The sequence below is a fragment of the Myotis daubentonii genome, chromosome 2 (assembly GCF_963259705.1).
Source record: "Myotis daubentonii chromosome 2, mMyoDau2.1, whole genome shotgun sequence".
Lineage (NCBI taxonomy): Eukaryota > Metazoa > Chordata > Mammalia > Chiroptera > Vespertilionidae > Myotis > Myotis daubentonii.
In genome coordinates this window covers 49,114,248-49,132,825 of record NC_081841.1, presented here as the reverse complement: position 1 = coordinate 49,132,825, position 18,578 = coordinate 49,114,248, and the positions used below count along the sequence as shown (strand labels likewise).

General features: G+C 39.3%; 2 protein-coding genes across 6 annotated transcripts in view; one reads left to right on the top strand and one right to left on the bottom strand.

Annotated features, from left to right (window-relative positions):
* Positions 1 to 5,850, bottom strand: part of PFKM (phosphofructokinase, muscle) — a 42,764-nt gene extending 36,914 nt beyond the window's left edge. Inside the window, exon 1 of the mRNA XM_059682686.1 lies at positions 5,714 to 5,850. The gene's annotated coding sequence lies outside the window, so the exon portion shown is untranslated. The remainder of the gene's footprint in view (positions 1 to 5,713) is intronic.
* SENP1 (SUMO specific peptidase 1) overlaps positions 4,868 to 18,578 on the top strand; it is an 87,472-nt gene continuing 73,761 nt past the window's right edge. For 2 of the 5 annotated variants that reach the window (XM_059682692.1, XM_059682688.1), the window contains exons 1-6: positions 5,116 to 5,731; positions 8,676 to 8,723; positions 10,628 to 10,758; positions 11,987 to 12,071; positions 12,912 to 12,953; positions 17,208 to 17,367. In XM_059682692.1, the coding sequence (XP_059538675.1) occupies positions 8,720 to 8,723; positions 10,628 to 10,758; positions 11,987 to 12,071; positions 12,912 to 12,953; positions 17,208 to 17,367 (422 nt within the window). In that variant the 5' untranslated portion in view covers positions 5,116 to 5,731; positions 8,676 to 8,719. The other 3 variants (XM_059682689.1, XM_059682690.1, XM_059682691.1) reach the window with 3 other exon arrangements.

The window sequence follows — 18,578 nt, the reverse complement described above, 5'->3', positions numbered from 1 at the left end:
GGCAGAGAGAAGACAGAAACAGAGGAAGGGAGATCCCCAATGGGGCTAATAGGTAAGATGCATATTTGATACTTCCTCTTTAGTGGGAAAGTTGAACGAGTTAGATATAGCTCTTATCTGAGGCCTTAATGCTTAAAGGCAGAAGTTCAACATCAGAATTTTTCCATGGGATACTGCTGAGTTCAAAACACAGAAATAGGTCCAAATGGGTCATCAGAGCAAAGGGAGTCTGAGGAGAGTATTAGGTATAGAGCAAAACGAGAATGGGAAAAGCAGGAGAGTTGAGGGAAAATAAGAAAAATCTAGCCCTGGCCGGGTGGCTCAGTTGCTCACAGTGTGGTCTCGACACTCCAAGGTTGAGGGTTTACACCCCTGTCAGGGCACATACAAAAACCAACCAATAAAAGCATAAAGAAGCGGAACAATGAATCAATGTCTCTCTCTGTCACTGTCTCTCTTTCTCTCTAAAATAAAAAGAAATAATCTATACAAATTCAAAAGAAACTGTAGGACAAGGCCACCAGCTGGGTTTATTTCTTGTACCTCATGGCTTTTCATTCATGGGCAAGCAAATCTGATTAAAGGGACATAAACCACACATACACTTGATATATATGAACAAAAAAGGAGCCACATACTAAACCAGATAAGCTAAGAGGAGGCCAGCATCATAGGCCCTACAAACTCTAAAAGTAACCACATCAGATGGTCTGAACATAAGAATTCCTAACTAAAACGGGCTCATGGCAGGTCCTAGGCCTGTAGCTTCCTTGACAAAGATCAGTCTTATTTGAGTAAGCCTGTCTATGGCCTTTTTGCATCTAAGATAACATACCTCTGGGTTGTTTCTGTTGTGTGTGTTGTTTTTTTTCCTCTTTGGAATGTCAGAGTAATCTCCTTTTCCAGACCCCTCAGGGTACCAGAGTAGAGACCACAGAACCCCTCATTGTTATGTTGTTCCCGAATACCATCTCTCTGTGCTATAAACGTGAATTGCTAACTATCCTACACCCACCAATGTAAAAGATGTGTCTCTCCATTTTACTCTTAATCCAGTCTCAGAGATTTCCCCACTTTGCTTTCTCCAGTAAATTTCATGTAAACCCCCTTACGGCTCCTACTTTGATTCTAATGTATAAAGTAAACTGTAACATTGCCATTCTCCAGAGCATTTTCTCACTTTGTTGAGATTTTGCTTCCTGGCAACTATGACATCTCTTTTGAAATTCAACTTTTTGAACCAAAGTAATCAAGCTCTTAATTTAACATTGACTTCTATTATTTCCCTCCTTAACCTGCAGCTCCTGGAGGACAGGGGGTCTCCAGTTTATTTTCTCATCTCTTGCTGAGTCTAGTACAACGACTTCAAATAGTAAGTGGTCAAAAAGATTACTTAATAAATAGTACTACATTTTTCACAGGTGCTGGGAGTAATTACTCCAATGAATTTAACTTCTTGAGGAAAACCTTTGTAGATATGAATTCCTTCTGAAAATAGAAAGAGTTGGAGTAAATATACTCTAAGGCAGAGGTCGGCAAACTGTGGCTTGCGAGCCACATGTGGCTCTTTGGCCCCTTGAGTGTGGCTCTTCCACAAAATACCACGCACGGCCGTGCATGTACAGTGCGATTGAAACTTCGTGGCCCATGCGCAGAGGTCAGTATTTTGTGGAAGAGCCACACTATAGGGGCGAAAGAGCCGCATGTGGCTCACGAGCCGCAGTTTGCTGACCACTGCTTTAAGGCATTTCCAAAATACAAACTATTGGGACAATGGTAAGGTTATGTCATATATATTCTATATAATAAAAGCCTAATATGATAAGTGTCCAGTCATCTGGTCATCCGTTCAACCAATCAAAGTGTAATATACTGATGATATGCTAAGGCCACTCAACTGCTCGCTATGACATGCACTGACCACTAGGGAGCAAACGCTCCAACTGGTAGGTTAGCTTGTTGCTGGGATCTGGCCGATGTGTACTGAGCGAGAAGGTCCGGACACACCCTGGAGCACTCCTGCAGTCTCTCCCCAGCTGGCCAACCTCCCACATCCCTCCCCGGCCCTGATTGTGCACCAGTGGTGTCCCTCGGATTGGCCTGTGTCCTCTTGCAATCCAGCACCCCTCGGGCAATGTCAGAGAGCTGGTTTCGGCCTGATGCCGCAGGCCAGGCTGAGGGACCCCACTGGTCATGAATTCGTGCACCGAACTATATATATATATATATATATATATATCTCCTCTCTATCATTTTTAGTATATTTCTGGGTACATAGTGGGAACTCAATAATTGTTTGCAGTGAACTGACTCCAATATAGACATATTTAAGTTGAGAAGAAACAAAGATGTGTTTCTGAAGTTTCATATAAATTGCTTATGAAATGAACACTATGTAAAACACACAAGAGAAATTTGTTATTAAATGGTTCCTAAGGTGAATATTTTTTACAATATTTGGAATTACTTTGCAATATAATAACTCCTTAATCTAATCCATTTTTAAAGTTCCCATTTTTATGTGTCAAGGTTGCTGATAATAGGATAAACCAGATTCGTAGCTTACAATTATAAGGGCACCAATCTACTTAACTATTGACTAAATCAAGCAATTGTTCTTAGAGAATTGTCCCTCTTTCTAAAATTCCCAAGATGATATCTATGTATTTACCTCTCTCTCTCTCTCTCCCCCTTGTGTTTTAACTCATAATTCAAATTTGGTAGATCTAGCCTAAGTTATAATGCTATGCATAAATTTTTCACTTTCCAATACTCCTTTCCACGTTCCTCCCCCTGTTTAACCACACGCCTCACCATTTGCGAAAACAGGTATGCCTTCCATGGTGCCTGGATCATCCACAGTATCTAGATTCTTCAAACCGTCTGCCTCAGGTGGTGGCTTTTGTGTGAGCATGCTGGAAGTGGAAGCTTCCTCACCTTCCTTTTGTGTGAGCATGCTGGAAGTTGAAGCTTCCTCACCTTCCTTTTGTGTGAGCATGCTGGAAGTGGAAGCTTCCTCACCTTCCTTTTGTGTGAGCATGCTGGAAGTGGAAGCTTCCTCAGCTGAGAAACAACATGTTTAAGTCACCCTCATGGTGAGATTCAGGGAAGGCAATGCTCCTTATTCACTTTTATTCTCTCTATGCCTCTCAGACCCTCTTTCCATAAATCCAGCGAAAAATAACGCCTCTTCTCAACAACTATCTTATCTCAAAAAGGTTCTACTCCTTTGATACAAATGGGGGAAAGCAGAAAACGTAACTAGATTCTTTGAGCCTGGGGTAGGAGAGAAAGCCAGGTTTTTTTGGGACTCTTTATTTTACAACTTTCGGAGTATCAATTACAATGGGAACAAGGACCCCCATAGATGAGCCCAGAAAGATTAAAATAATTCACAAAGGACAAGAAATCAACTACTAGCTCATGTCCTATAAATCTCATTCTCTCTCAATTCCCAAGTCCTCCTCATTGCCAAGGGCTTATCTGCACGTATCAGGCCAAAATCTCACCTGATACTTGTACCAGGAAATAAAACGACTGAGTGACAAATATTTTATCATGGAATAAATGTCAGTTGACCCCTAAAGCCTGCATTTACATTATTAGTAAGTCTCACAACCTGTATTGAGCCTCCATTCAAGAGACAAAGGTACCTGTTCTCTGAGGAGTCCTGACTAATTGGCGAGATTGAATCACACACATGAAAAATTTCAGATGCAGTTCCTCTTTATGCATGGCTGACTCCTAGAAATAGAGTTTAATCCAAATGAACAGATTTGTGAAATGACTAAGATGAACAAAAGTGACACAGACCAGGTATGTTCACTACTAACAGGACTTATGACCTGACAGTCTAAACTTCAATCTACGAGGTGATACAGAAAATCTACTTTTATACACGTGACAGAGCAAGATCCCCCGAACTCAGCAAGCACCCCTTTCCCAGCTGCTAAGAGTAGCTAAGAGGCTGGGGGCCTCCAGCGGCTTCCATTCTTCAAGTCTGAGCTCAGACTGTGGCTATCATTTGGGTCTAGAGTACCTACTTAGGAGCATTTCTGCTAGGTTTCTAGGCAGGCCCCCAAAACTGAATGAACAAACATATTTCTCTCCATTATTTTCTCTTAAAAAGTATGACACATTTAAATAAACCTATAATATTTTATCTAAAGGGAAAAAAAAGTATGGCACGGATGACAGGTTAATCGATTCAGTCACAGGAACACCACCAGGGCCGTTTAGTTCCTCAGAGGGCAGACCCTTTGGTCCTTTCCTCTCTTTATTTAGAAACGTATATCTCTGGTGGATCCCCAATAGCTTTCCTCACACCTACACCCCTGTTTCAAACTCCTCAAGAGTTCTGGGCGTTTTTACATGTTTAGAATCTAACCTATGCCAATCCGAGGCTCTCCCCCCCTGCCCCCCCTCCCCTTCCCCCATTTTTTTCCTTTTCCCTAATGGCCAATCAAGCGTGATGTGGTGCAGAGTACCGGTCTGCAAGTTAAGAAACTTATTTCCTAATCCCAGATCTGCTATACACTTTATAACTTTGGGGAAATATTTCACTTTTCTGAAACTGTTAAACTATCACCAAAATCCTCTACAATCACTAACGTTCTGTGATTCTCAAAACACAATATAGCCTGAGGTTGATTGAGCTCTCAGGTCTGCATCTGCCAAGGTGGCAACAGGTTCCAGCAGATGAAAGGCCAGGAGAAGGCTGCCATGGAAACTGGAGCTGTAAGCAATAATCGCCCACCGGAACCAGAAGACGGCGGGTGAGGGGGTCGGGGGAACAGAGAAAAGCGAAGGACGGAAGGCACACGAACAGTATTCCGGGAACAAGAAAAAGCCCAAACTGAAAGATCAGAGAAATTGTGACTGCAGCCTCAGATGCTTCCTAGGTTTCTGAGCCTGGTCACACTGCGCAGGCGTTCCGCGGGTTCTTCACTGTGCTCTTTGACCTCCCGCCCCAACCCCCTTCCTCCTCAGCCACCGAGCGGCTCTTCCGGTGTTGGGGAGGCGGTTCCGGTTCGCGGCCGTTCCCGGGTTTTACGTTCCGCGCCCGGCCGGAAACCCCTTCGTATAGCAGCCGGTTCCGGTTCGGTGAGTGGCGGCGGGAAGCTGGGGGAGGGGGAGGATGGAGGGAGCCTGGGCCGGGAAGTTGTGCTGCTCCGGGCCCCGCAACCTGGGCTGGGCTGGGCGGAAGCGAGGACGGCTGTGGGGACGGCGCTGTTCCCTCTGCCCCGCCCCCTGGGACCACCTCCCCTCCCCGGAGCTGTCCACCGGCGACCCGGCCGGCGGCCGTTAGGCTCCGGGAGCCGTTCCTTCAGGCCTTTTCCTTTTGGGCGGTGGGAGGCGGTCTCCCCGCCCTTCCGGCAGCCCCCGTCTCGGCGCCCAGCTCTCCCGGGAAACAGGCCGGTTGGGATTTCGGGGCTTTCCCGCCAGAGCAGGGTCATCTCACGGGAAAGCTGTTTTCGCCGGGAAGATCAGCTTTTCTTTTCTTTTTTCCCCCACCTGCTTCCTCTCCCGCCTTCCTTGAGACCTGGCTGGTATTTCTCGACTGCTTCTGCGTCCCCCGTAACCATTTTTCCCCACTCGTTTACTCTGTGGTTATCTCCCCGAGATGTGAGGTCGCTAGTGCCACCGCCAGAAAGAACCGTCCGGACCCTCCTGCCCCGGCCATGACCCCCCCTACCCGCCGCGGTTTGCTTACCTGGCTCATCGCCTCCCGGTAATTCGCCGAACCGCCTCTCCCGGTGCCCCCTGCCGTGGGCTCTCTGGCCGCGCGCCCAGCGCCTCCCGAGCTTGGTGATTTCTGGTTATCGCCGCCCCTGCAGCATCGGCACTATCTTGTTGGCAGTAACCTGCTCCTTTATCGCTCTCCGCTCAGCCTTGTGGAAGGCGCTTCGCGTTCGCTGCGCTCACTGTAGTCGGGGTGGTGGTGATTCTTGCAAAACGTCTGTGAAACCCTCTAGAGCCCACCAACCATTTGACTTGGGGTTCCTGTTCCAATTGGGTATTGTGGATGGCATAGGCCGGGCCTTTACTCTTTTATCAAGATAATTTGTGTGAAGGACGCCTATTGAAAGGTAAATTACACTACGTTGGAAATTACATTTGCAGTGAAACTTTAAGCATCTCTTTAAGCATGATTCCTTCACTTTCTTCCAATTTAGAGATTTTCTTCCTGGCCCGCCCCCCTCCAGTGCTATTTGTGTGGTGTGTGTGTGTTTAAAGAATTAATCTTTTTTGTTGTTGTTGTTGTTAATCTTCATCTGTGGATATTTTTCCATTGATCTTTTAGAGAGAGGGGAAGAGAGAGGGGAAGACACCCATGTGAGAGAAACCCATAGATTGGTTGCCTCCTGCACACACCCTGACCTGGGCCCAGGCAGGGAGGAGCCTGCAACCAAGGTACCTGCCCTTGACCTCAATCGACCCGGGGACCCTTCTGTCCGAAGGCCGACGCTCTATCCAGTGAGCTGAACCGGCTAGGGCTCTAGTTCCAGTTTGGAAACCTCATTCATTGTTTTACCTGATTACAATTAATTATCCCAACCGGCTAGGGCTTAGTTCCATTTCGGAAATTTCATTCATTTTTATCTGATTACAATTAATATGGTCTTCATATCACCCATCTGATGAGTTAAATCTAGAGGAGCAAATGGATTAAAAAACAGGTTCTGCAACTTCAGGCTAAGATGATGTAACTCTTAACTACTGCTTGCAAGCCTTTCCTTTACCTGACTCCCACATCTACCAATTGCATTAGCTTTATTGTCTTGCTGTAAATATCCATTTGTGGATCTTACTTCCCCCAGTAGACAGTGCTCTTCTCAGCAGCAGGGGCCAGTTCTTATTCTTCTTATCCTCAGTATCTTGTATACGTGTGTATTGGTGCACAGTAAATGTGTGTGTGCGCAAGAAGTTTCTTAGTGTATAAGGTGTTAGAGTCTAATCAGGAGAGAATACATGTAAAAATACCAAAAACAAAAACATGATGATATAGTACAAACTGTATCATATACAGAGTTGTCCAGAGCACAAAGGAGGGTGATTCACATGATTACTTCCACACCCTTTTCATATCATAAATGGTTCTAACCACATCTTGGCCCTGGCTAACGCTAATTGTGCAGTGGTTCCTACAGTATATACTTTCTAGTAACTTCATAGCTCTAAACATTCTCTTATAATCACCTCTTTGCGTGTATGTAAGCACACAAATGTTTTCTCATACTTGTTACATTCTGTTACTGTCAGGACTTTGCCATTTTTTTCTTTCAGATTTTCCGTTATCTTCTGTTCAGTTACTAAATTGACTTCACATGAATATCTGTAACTATTTATGTTCTTTCAGTAAAATTAATGACCAATGTGAACTAGGAAATGAGTTATTAGAATACTTTTCTAAAAAGGAAAAAATGTTTATGCTTATAAGAATTTTGGTGGCCAAAGGTTCCAGATCCAGCATTTCATGTTGAATCTTGGGTTAAATGTCCCTCTCCCAATGCTACTGCAAAGTGGCAAAATGAAAGTACCATAAGCACACTGAAGAAGCTGGATATATTTGTATGAAAATGTAAATTTAGGGCTTTAATTATTAAAATCATAAAACAGCATAGATTCCCTAGAATTATCTAGGGTTTGCTTTTATCTTGCTAAAGTGTATGACTCTTTGAGGATATGTTAAAGGATGAGAAGTTTTGTGATGTTTGTTGAAAATCACATTTGCTTTTAAGTCAGGATACCTGGTTTTTTGCTTTTCCTTCCTCCATCTGTATGATTTTAGGCAAGTCACTTAACCTCTCTGGACATAATCTCTCAAATCTTTGATTTCTTGTTTGCTGAAGCAGCCTTTCTTTGTGTGTGCACTTTGTTGTGATCATAGCGAATACCTGTCACCACTCTGTAGCTGATGAAGTATTCAACCTCGTTTTAAATAATGGTGATAGGATTATGCGTAATATCAGTGTGACTGTCATGCCTAGGCTTCTCTTGGACATCTGCCAAGAAGTATGTGTGCTGAGGGTATGTTTTTAACCCAGTCCCAAGCAAGTTAGGCTTTTAACTTCCTTTTCTGGGAAAATTAGAACCACCAGAGGAGAAAGTCATTTCATATAAGCAAAAAGCTTTGAATGTTAGCAGTTTGAATAACTATGGGGAGAAAGTATTTAGGACTACTGGGACATTCCGTGACTGTCCTCTGAATATCAGTAGCTTTATGTTTGGCTACTGAGTAAGACGTGTATGGAAGACAAGTCTTAATAGGACCACCACAAGATCTGTCACTTGTTTATGAAATAGTTTAGCATGAGATAATAGCAAGAGCAATGGGTTGGGAATTTCAGTGTAGTCTCTAGTCAACTTTATGACCAAATGCAAATGAATGTCCAAAGGGTTGGCTCTCCTAACTTGCTTCTTGATGTAATATTCTGTGATTCTGTGGGTAGTCCATAATTGCTGTTTAGTATAGCACAGATTGTAGAAATGTTTGGGAAGACCTCAGGCTAGTTATAGTTCTTATGTTCTTCCCATCAACTCAACTCTCCTTATCACCTTATATTTTTCTCCACTAAAAACACAAACTTCACTTCTGAGTGATTTCCTGTTTTATAATTAAATGAAGGAGATACTGCAGTGTATAACCTTTCTGTTTTCTCCTTCTTTTACAGGACTTTGTACTTCTGCTAAAGTCAGTGATGTGAAAAGACCTGACATGGGTAAGACTGATTATGAAGTGATCATTCAGTCCTTCTAGTTGTAGTTACTCTGATTAGTTAAGCTGAATTGGAAGAATGGGTTTTCTTAACCTTTTTAATATTTGCATTTTTGTGCTTAATAATTTTAAGGGAGATCTCATACTAATTATGTAATACAGTATACCAAACAATTTTCTTTTAGTTGAGACTTGGTCTATAGCATTGTTGGGAAGCATTTTCTCATTCATTGTATTGAAAAAGCTAAATAATACATACCAGCAGACATTTACTATGTGCGAGGCCCTGTTCTAATTACTTAAAATGTATTTATTTAATTTACAATCATCTTACAAGGGTACCTATAGTACCTACAAAATAGGCACTGTTATCCCCATTATATCGACAAGGAAACTTACACACAGAGGTTAAGAAACTTGCCTAGGGTCACACAACTATAACTGGCAGAGCCAGGATTTAAACTCAGGCAGCCTGGTTCCAGAGTCCTTGCCCTTTAGTACTGTTATATTTCCTTCTATATGATAAATAATTTGATTAAGGTAATTTTTAAGTTTTATTTAGCTAGTGGCACTGACAGTTGTGACTGGCACATTTTCCACTATTCAAGGTACTTTATGTCTGTAAAGGGTGGGGTCAATATAAGGTCAAGACTAGTAGCCAAATTAAGAATAGATTGAGAGCCCTGGCTGGGTAGCTCAGTTGGTTAGAGCATCATTTACTAGTAGAGCAGGGGTGGGGGACCTTTTTTCTGCCAAGGGCCATTTGGATATTTATAACATTCTCGGGCCATACAGAATTATCAACTTAAAAATTAGCCAGCTATATTTGGTCAAACATTGACTTAACTCACCCGTCATGCCTTGGCAGGACCAGACCAAGTGATTCCGAGGGGCTGCACGTTTCCCACCTCTGATTTAAAGCATCATCCCGATACACTAAGGTGTGGGTGTGATCCATGGTTAGGGCACATACAGGAATCAACTAGTGAATGCATAAATAAGTGGCCCCCCCACTTGTCGCTCTAAAATCAGTAAATGTTTTTAAAAGAGTAGGCTGAAAATCTATGCAGTTAGATCTTAAAACATTCTGCCTGCTCCTTTTAAATTCACATTGGTCTCTCTCGTTTCTGTTTCTCCCTCTTGCTTTGTGTACATTCTGTCGTTGTTTCCCTTTTTTCTCATTGCTGATATTATGTCATTGAGTTCCTTTATTGTTTGTTTCTATTCTACTCTTTTATAAGAAAGTAACAAAGTTCTCAAAAAATGGTTGTAAAGTAAGATTCTGCCATAATATTACAGTGATTGAGCTGATGTCTGTTAAGAGCCATATGAATAAATGTTTTTGGCAGAACATTTTTAGGTCGATTAATTTTTTTGAATTAAAACAAGAAGAAATAAACCACTGTTAACTACTGTTTGTTTTTTGAATTGTGAAATTTTGCTCCATTCTTATTATATTAAAATTTTTTCTACAGTTAAAACATTCAAAAATTTATTTTGGGGAAATGTCATTATTTTAAAATTTTGCATTTAACTCTTGACAGTTTTGAGATTTCTTGCCAATGGTTATTTATGAAGGAGAGGTCTTATAACATGGCTGGTCTTTGGGAATTATTATTGTTATCATCCTTACCCGAGGACATGTTTTTATTGATTTTTAGAGAAAGAGAAAAGGAGGGAGAGAAAGAGAAACATCAATGTGAGAGATAAAAATCAATCAATTGCCTCTTGTAATTGCCCCAAATGGGGATTGAACCTGTAACCTTTTGGTTTATGGACTGATGCTCCAACCAACTGAGCCACCCAGCCAGGGCTGGGAATTACATTTATTAAGTGAAAAGACTGATGTATAATAAGGTAGTTATTAAAGCATTATGTGACTTGAACTAATTCGGACTCTTTCTCCAGATGATATTGCTGATGGGATGAGAATGGATGCTGGAGAAGTAACTTTAGTGAACCACAACTCCATATTTAAAACCCATCTCCTGTCGCAAACAGGTTTTCCAGAGGACCAGCTTTCACTTTCTGACCATCAGGTTAGAAATAATTTTCTTTTGTCAGTTAATGAATTATTTTGGCTTAAGTTTTCATCTTACGTAGTTTAACGGCAAATTCAAAAGAACAAGCATATATATATAACCTCTTTAGAATCAGTGACTCTAATGTTTGAAATTCTGTTTGATATATTAAAGTTAAGACAAGAACCAGACTATGCATGAGTTCTTTGACAACAGTACCTTTGAGAAAACTCTGTTATTCCTCTGAATTTTACAGTTATCAGTACCCAGATCTGTGTTGTTTTAAACTGTACCTTAAAATTGCTGAGCATTAAATGGGGTGTGTATATTTGTGAATATACAGCAGTTCTGAGAGTTTTCCGTGCTATAAAGCTTTTATTCTCAAAGGACCAGCAGCAGCAGCATCACCGGGGAGCTTGTTGGAAATGCAGAATTTCAGGCTTCACCCATACCTACTGACTAAGAATCTACGTTTTTAAAAATCTCCAGCTGATTTATATGCCCATTAAAGTTTGAGGAGCAATATTAATAAAGCAGTCTTTTTCAGTAGGAAAGCCATTACTAATTTGAATAAGGTGATTCTTTGCTGTGTGAATCTGATTTAAGCATAGCAGAATGTTTAGCATCCTTGGCCCCTGTGTACTAAATACCTGTAGCATCTTCCCTTAAGAATTATTTTAATAACTGAATAGATATTCACACATTTCCAGATTTATACTGGGGAGTAGCACCACCCCTGATTAAAAACTTTGTAAAGTTTTCAAAAAAATAAGTCAGATTGACTTTGCCTGCCTTTTTGATATATGATACACTGGTTTTCAGAACAGGAAATACTAAATGTATAGTTACCTCCTCATGAGCAGTTTTTGACTGAAATTGTGTAACAGATATTTTTGCCTGTTTTTTTCTCCTTGAAGCCTCATTTTATCTGACTGTCTATGTTTTTCTTACTTAGTAGTATGTTGTTTAATTTATAATATGTATAAATATAATTAGTTATACAGGGATGGGCAAAAGTATGTTTACAGTTGTTCATATGGAAAATAACACAATAATTAATAAATAATAATACAAAAATAAACTGTGTTTCATGTGCTCACAACTGTAAACTTACTTTTGCCCTGCCCTGTATTGAATTCTGAAATAGGTCATAATCTTGTTTAATGATACATATTTTTCCAGTATAAATTTTTACTACATTTTATTGTCAGAATATGACTTCAGAAAAATCTTCTGCTTTGTTTAGATATTACCTTCCAGGCAAGGAAATTTGGACGGATCTTATACATGTTCTACAAGAAGTGCAGCTTATAGTTCAAATTATTATTCAGGTATGATACATTACTTGGAGTCAAAACCTACATACCTTTCAGATTCCTTCCTAGTGTATCATTTGTGTTTGCCATCTGTAAAAGTGAAAGCATTGTCAAAAGCAAAATAGTATTTTCTCCACTAACACATCATTTTAGTAAGCTGTGTATGTGTGTATGTGTATGTTGTTGCTATGATACTTACCTGATCTAGTCTCGACTAAATATTTTTTAATGGAAAAGTTGTTTTGAAATCCATTCTCCTACTTGTTCATTATGTCATTGTAAAAAGCACTACAGTGTTTTGTTTTGTTTTAGATATGTCTATGTGATGTAAAGGTTATTTATTTTATTGATTTAAAGCTCAAAGTTAGCCTATTTCAATTCTGCTTGAAAGCATGAATTCTGAAAATTTATTTCTGCCCAAGTGTATCCCTCCATCAGGGCAGGAAATGTTAACTACATGTCTCTATCTAGCACCTGCCACAGCCATGCTTGCATATTTAAGGGCTTGCCTATTCAGCTTGTGATCCATGACAGAAGTCAGCATTCTCTAGGCTATCCTAGCCCCTGGGCTGCCTGACTTTGCATCTCCCCTTCCTAAGATTTGAACTTCCAAAGATTTTCTGGTTCTGTCTTGGGGAAACGAAGAATTTTTGCTCGTTAGCCTCTTCGCAGACTCAGGAAGATATTAGTATTTTCCTATGTCTTTTCACTCCTGCTTCAATTTTCCTATGTTATCACAAATACGGGAATATTAGTAATACCACTGAACCTGCCTCAGTGAGATTTTTATAAGGATAAACAGATAATAAGTATGAAATGCAAGTAATAATTATTGTTGTTATTTGGCTTCCTCAGGATTCTTTGTCAGCAAGATGAGATCTCCTCCCCTAAAAAGACGTTAGTATGATGCTCTTTTAGATTTATATTATATTTAAATGTCATTTAGGTGGGTGGTAATTTATCCTGGGCTCTGGATTTCCTCTACTGGGATGGGAAATGGTCTCCACATAGTATGTGCATAATTTGTATAGAAAAATCAGTTGTCATAGTTCTTATTATTGTTTTTTTGTTAATCCTTACCTGAGGATATTTTTCCATTGATTTTTAGAGAGAGTTTAAGGGAGGGAGAAAGACAGAGAGAGAAACATCGATGTGAGAGAACATCAATGTGAGAGAGACATCAACTGGCTGCCTCCCACATGAGCCCTGACTGGGGCCAGAGATGGAGCCTGCAACCAAGGTACCTGCCGTTGACCAGAATCGAACCTGCCACCCTTCAGTCCATGGACTGATGCTCTAAGCACTGAGCCAAACCAGCCAGGGCAGTCATCATTATTACTGAAAAATCCTTTCTGATGAGCAAAGAATCTGAAAGCTGGTTTGATAGCTCATTATTAATCCTAAGGGAAGGGTAGTTGAGTGGATAATGAAATCAGATAATTAATATTTCCATTTGAACTCAGTTTGTGTTTCCTTGTAATTTCACATGCTGATTTACCATTGGATAGAATATTTGCTTTTAGTTAAAAATAATTGCTCAATAATAAACAGTTTTATAGGGAAATTATATTCACAATCTCCTATAATTCAACTCATCCTTAATTCCTCTCAAATCATCATGTTCTTGACTATAGTGATATTTGGCCAAATTCCTGGCTTTTGTCTCAGTAAAATTATTTTTGAGAGTTACATTTTTCCTATATTTGTCCTTATCTACAAGACCTCTAAGGTCATTCTCTAAAAATCAGAATTTTAAATCTTGAATGTCAAGGGTCTATATACCTTTTTCTTATAATAAAGTTTTTCATTTAAATCTGCTTTTTACTGTGTACTTTTTAAAACTTTCTTTGCCATACTTATTTCAGTTCATTGCATGTCCTACAGAATTTTGTCTCTGCTATCTCCTTTGGACGTATTATTTTCTGATAATCTCCACAATGATTTCTGTGGTCAGTCACTTCGAGCTTTGCCTCTTAATTATGCTAGACATGGGTCCCAAGTTTACCTGCCTTAGTTTTCTCATTCTGACTGTATTGGTATTTGTCTCCTCTCTCACCCTGCTATCCTTTCCTCCACCAAAATGAAAACAAACAGGAAAATCCCAAACTTTAGAATGTAGGATCTGGAGCTTTCTGTTTATTGCTTTACTGGATCTGACTCTTGATATACGAGAAGCCTTCTCAATGGCATGTGACAGAGAGGCATATCAAGCTTTTAAAAATATACTTTTTTTAAAAAAAATATATTTTATTGATTTTTTACAGAGAGGAAGGGAGAGGGATAGAGAGTTAGAAACATCGATGAGAGAGAAACATCGATCAGCTGCCTCCTGCACATCTCCTACTGGGGATGTGCCCGCAACCCAGGTACATGCCCTTGACCGGAATCGAACCTGGGACCTTTCAGTCCGCAGGCTGACGCTCTATCCACTGAGCCAAACCGGTTTCGGCTAAAAATATACTTCTTAATCCATTTAAGATTTGACTATTAAAAACATTGATCTAAAAAATTTTTAGCCCTAACCGGTTTGGCTTAGTGGATAGAGCGTTGGCCTGCGGACTGAAGGGTCCCAGGTTTGATTCCGGTCAAGGGCATGTGCCTTGGTTGCAGGCACATCCCCAGTCGGGGGCGTGCAGGAGGCAGCTGAATCGATGTTTCTCTCTCATCGATGTTTCTGACTCTCTGTCCCTCTCCCTTCCTCTCTATAAAAAATCAATAAAATATATTTTAAAAAAAATTTAGAAAACAGAGAAAACGCAGCATTTTCATTTTAATAACTTAGTGCTGGTCAGACGTCAGGACCTCTTTAATTAAGAGTATAATTGAATAGAAAATTAAAACATTTTAAACCCTAAACAAAGAAGAAATGATTTTGCTCATGCTTAGAATCTTTATCAATGTCTTCTCTTTAGAAAATATGTTAAATTAGGTTGCCAAACTGTCATTTAGTAGATGAAATGATTTAAAGCATCCTGCTATTTATAATAACTCAATAAATCCCAAGGAAAGCAGGAACTACATACTGTTTGTTACTTTCATAGTAAGTGATTGGCTGATACACTTTTTTTTTAAGATACCCATAAAAATACTGCCTGTTCTTATAGAGAATTAATAGAGAAAAGTAGGAAAATATCCATCATTTTATTGGAACACAACCAAAATTAAAAATTGGTTATATTTTCTTATAGTTTTATGCGTGTTTATATACACATGATAAGTAATCTTATGTGTGGCATAGGCAGTCTCGTTTCTTAATGATGACAGAAAACCAGGCTAAATCACCAAAAAATGAGTGTCTGTTATATCATTGGTCCCTCTGTGTCTTTGTTTGGTCACATCAGCAATAAAGGACTGTTCAGTGATTTCATTGAGTAAAGATGGAACCACCTTATTCTGGTTAAACAGACTGCTTGATTCTGTGCCTTTCCCTTGCATTTTAAAGCTGAGGTCTCTGTCACATGCCCTTGAGAAGGCTACTCTAGTTTATCCTTAATCTCATATTTCACACCTGTCAGGGTAATTTTCATTTTTTGGTAGACATCTCTAGTGAGATCATTCCCTAATCAAATTTTAGCAAAAAAGTATGAGAGACAAAAATGTCTATTGTTACTGCTTTGCATTTAATTTGAAGATACTTTTCTGGTCCTTTAATGAGACTCATTTTCATTAGCCTCATGTCTCTATCTTGAAAGTAATGGTAAAAGATGCTAAGCATAGGTAATGATTACAAAGGAGAAAGGTTGTAATTCATTTTGAAAGTAAATTAAATTATTAGATTAGGTTTATCCACTGGTGAATCAACTGGTACTAATATCACTCACCCTGACTGCTGCTTTTTTTATATCATATTTACCCTAAATCCTGATCAACTGGAAAAAACACACACAACACAATACAAAACTTATACTTTTGTCAGCTGCCATACTTTGTGGAGAGAATATCAAAGGCTACATTAAATATTTTAAATAACATAAATATGTAATGTTAAAAGTCCTATAGTAATATGCTTTGAAAGAGGATCTTCAATGTGATATTGACAGACCAAAAAATGTAGGAAGCAGAGAATTATCATTCTCATTTTTCCACTGATGCTCCTCAGAGTTCCATAGCATAACATCTGAAGTTATTTTGAAGGCATGTAAATTGTCCAGTCTTGATGATTAGGAGAGGAAGGTATAGAAATTGTTCTGTTCTTAGCTGAAACTTGGAAATACAGGGTGTCAAAAAAAATGTATACATACTTTAAGTTGAATTTTGAAAAAGAAATGTATTTTAGTAAACATTGCCTTTATAATTCTTCAAAGTGTGTGTATACATTTTTTGGGACATTCATTTTGAAAGTAAATTTAATTATTAGATTAGGTTTATCCACTGGTGAATCAATTGGTACTAATATCACCCTGACTGCTGCTTTTTTATATCTTATTTACCCTGAATTCTGATAATCCTGATCAACTGAAAAAAAAATTATTATCCTTGCTTGTAAGCCACAAGTCAGAAAATAAAAAATAAAAATAAAAAAATAATTCTTAGCCTGATTGCAGCAGAAAGCATTGGAGTATTGATATGTCTGTTGATTATGGCATTAAGTGACTGAGATACCATATCAGAACCAGATGAACATGATGGGTCATTCTTGCCATAAACTGGCCAAGAATAAGCAGCAATTAAGTTATCTCTGCTCTTAGAGAGAGCCTCTGAGTTGTGAACATGGTAATTAAAAACAGGAGATACCAGCTGCTTATTAAGCAATAACTGTTGTTCATTTGAATTACAATTCTCGGCCCTCCACCTGCTTTCTTACTGGTCTGGCCTACCTTCTTTCAGGCCCAGGCCTGGGAGTGCTTGCAAGATATAGTTGGGGTAAAATGTTGACTTTTGGTGGACACCACGGAGTCACATTGATGCAGATAAGGCACATGGCTGTGGCAGGATTCAGCTCCTTCAACAATTTTCAGGTTAGTATGGCTGAATCAATTATAGTTTGTAGAAGTTCCCTTACTGCAGACTTTACTGGCAGTTGAGACTGGGATCTTCCATGAGAGACATGGTAATATGCCACATTACTTTAGAATTCAATGTTGGACATGGTTGCAGTCAAATGGAGAACCACAGTAGGTATTTAATTTATTCAAACTTTTATTCCTTTAGATAAACCTTCCTCAGACAGTTTTCTTGGCTCAGGAGACTTAAGAACCTTTGGTCAGAGTGCAAATGGCCAGTGGAGAAATTCCACTCCAGCATCAGGTACAACTTCACAAAAATCAAGAAACAGCCGAAGTCTTTACCTCGAAACCCGAAAGACCTCAAGGTAGGTATTCTGGCTGCTTAGTTCATAAGCCCTTTCTGCGACATAAGAGGAAATGGCTATAAGATAGTTGTTACATTGGTATTTTAAAAGAGTAACACCATTTTTGAACTTTAAACCATAGAGATATGGACAAGTCCATTTTAAACTTTCAACTTTTACTTGGTGCTGAATTTTGATGACAGCCAAATCTTATTAAAGAAGAGAGCTTTTTTAAGATATATTTTTATTGATTTTAGAGAGAGGAAGGGAGAGAGATAGAAACATTGATGAGGACATCAACATCCATCGGCTGCCTCCTGCTGGGGATTGAGCCTGCAACCCAGGCATGTGCCCTGACCGGGAATTATTCGGTGACCTCTTTGTGCATACCGGCTGGGCTAGAGGAGAGTTTTGAGGGAAATTTTGGTAGATATGAGTATATTAGGACCCTTGAGGATCTGTATAGCTATTATGAATCTCAAAGTGAAAACCAATATCTGCAACTAAAGTAGCAAATAAACTAGCACATGTTGTGAGCTCTTACGTAACAGAGACTGCTTAAACCAAGGCAGCTCTGTACCTCATGGCCTTAGTCATCTAGACATAAGCTATTTCTGTTAGAAAATAGAGTCACAAAGTACTTGCTCCTATTTACTATTTAGCCCAACTTCATAAGCCCTACCTATCCTCTCACCAAGTTTATACTAATTATTAAAGGCAGATGAAATTTGGCTTAGAAGCTTTGCCATCAGGCACTTTACTATATAAGTAAAATATTTATTCTTTAAAATAGTATTTATGACTTCTTAAATTTTACAGGAGTGATGGGTTTTAGGCATGTTATATCATTTAATTTCCTGCTTAGTCAAGGCTAAGCTTTCTAGTGTTGATTGAAAGCCACCAATAAGATGGCTTTTATTTTATTTTATGATTATTGGCACATGGACTGTGGAAACATGTGTCAGTACTCTCAGAATCATCTTCCCACTTCTTAATATTTTAAACAATTATACCTGAATTCATGAATACATTCACAAAATTAAAACATTACTCATAAAACTAAAGACCCATGACCACTACCCACAATCTCATTCTCTTCCCTTAGTGTATTTCCTTCCAAATCTTTTCCTATGCTTGCTCTTCTTTCACTATCTCTTATTCATATATAGCATAATATATATGCTATGTATACGATGATGAAATGTATAGTATCATTTTTTTCCTCATTAAAG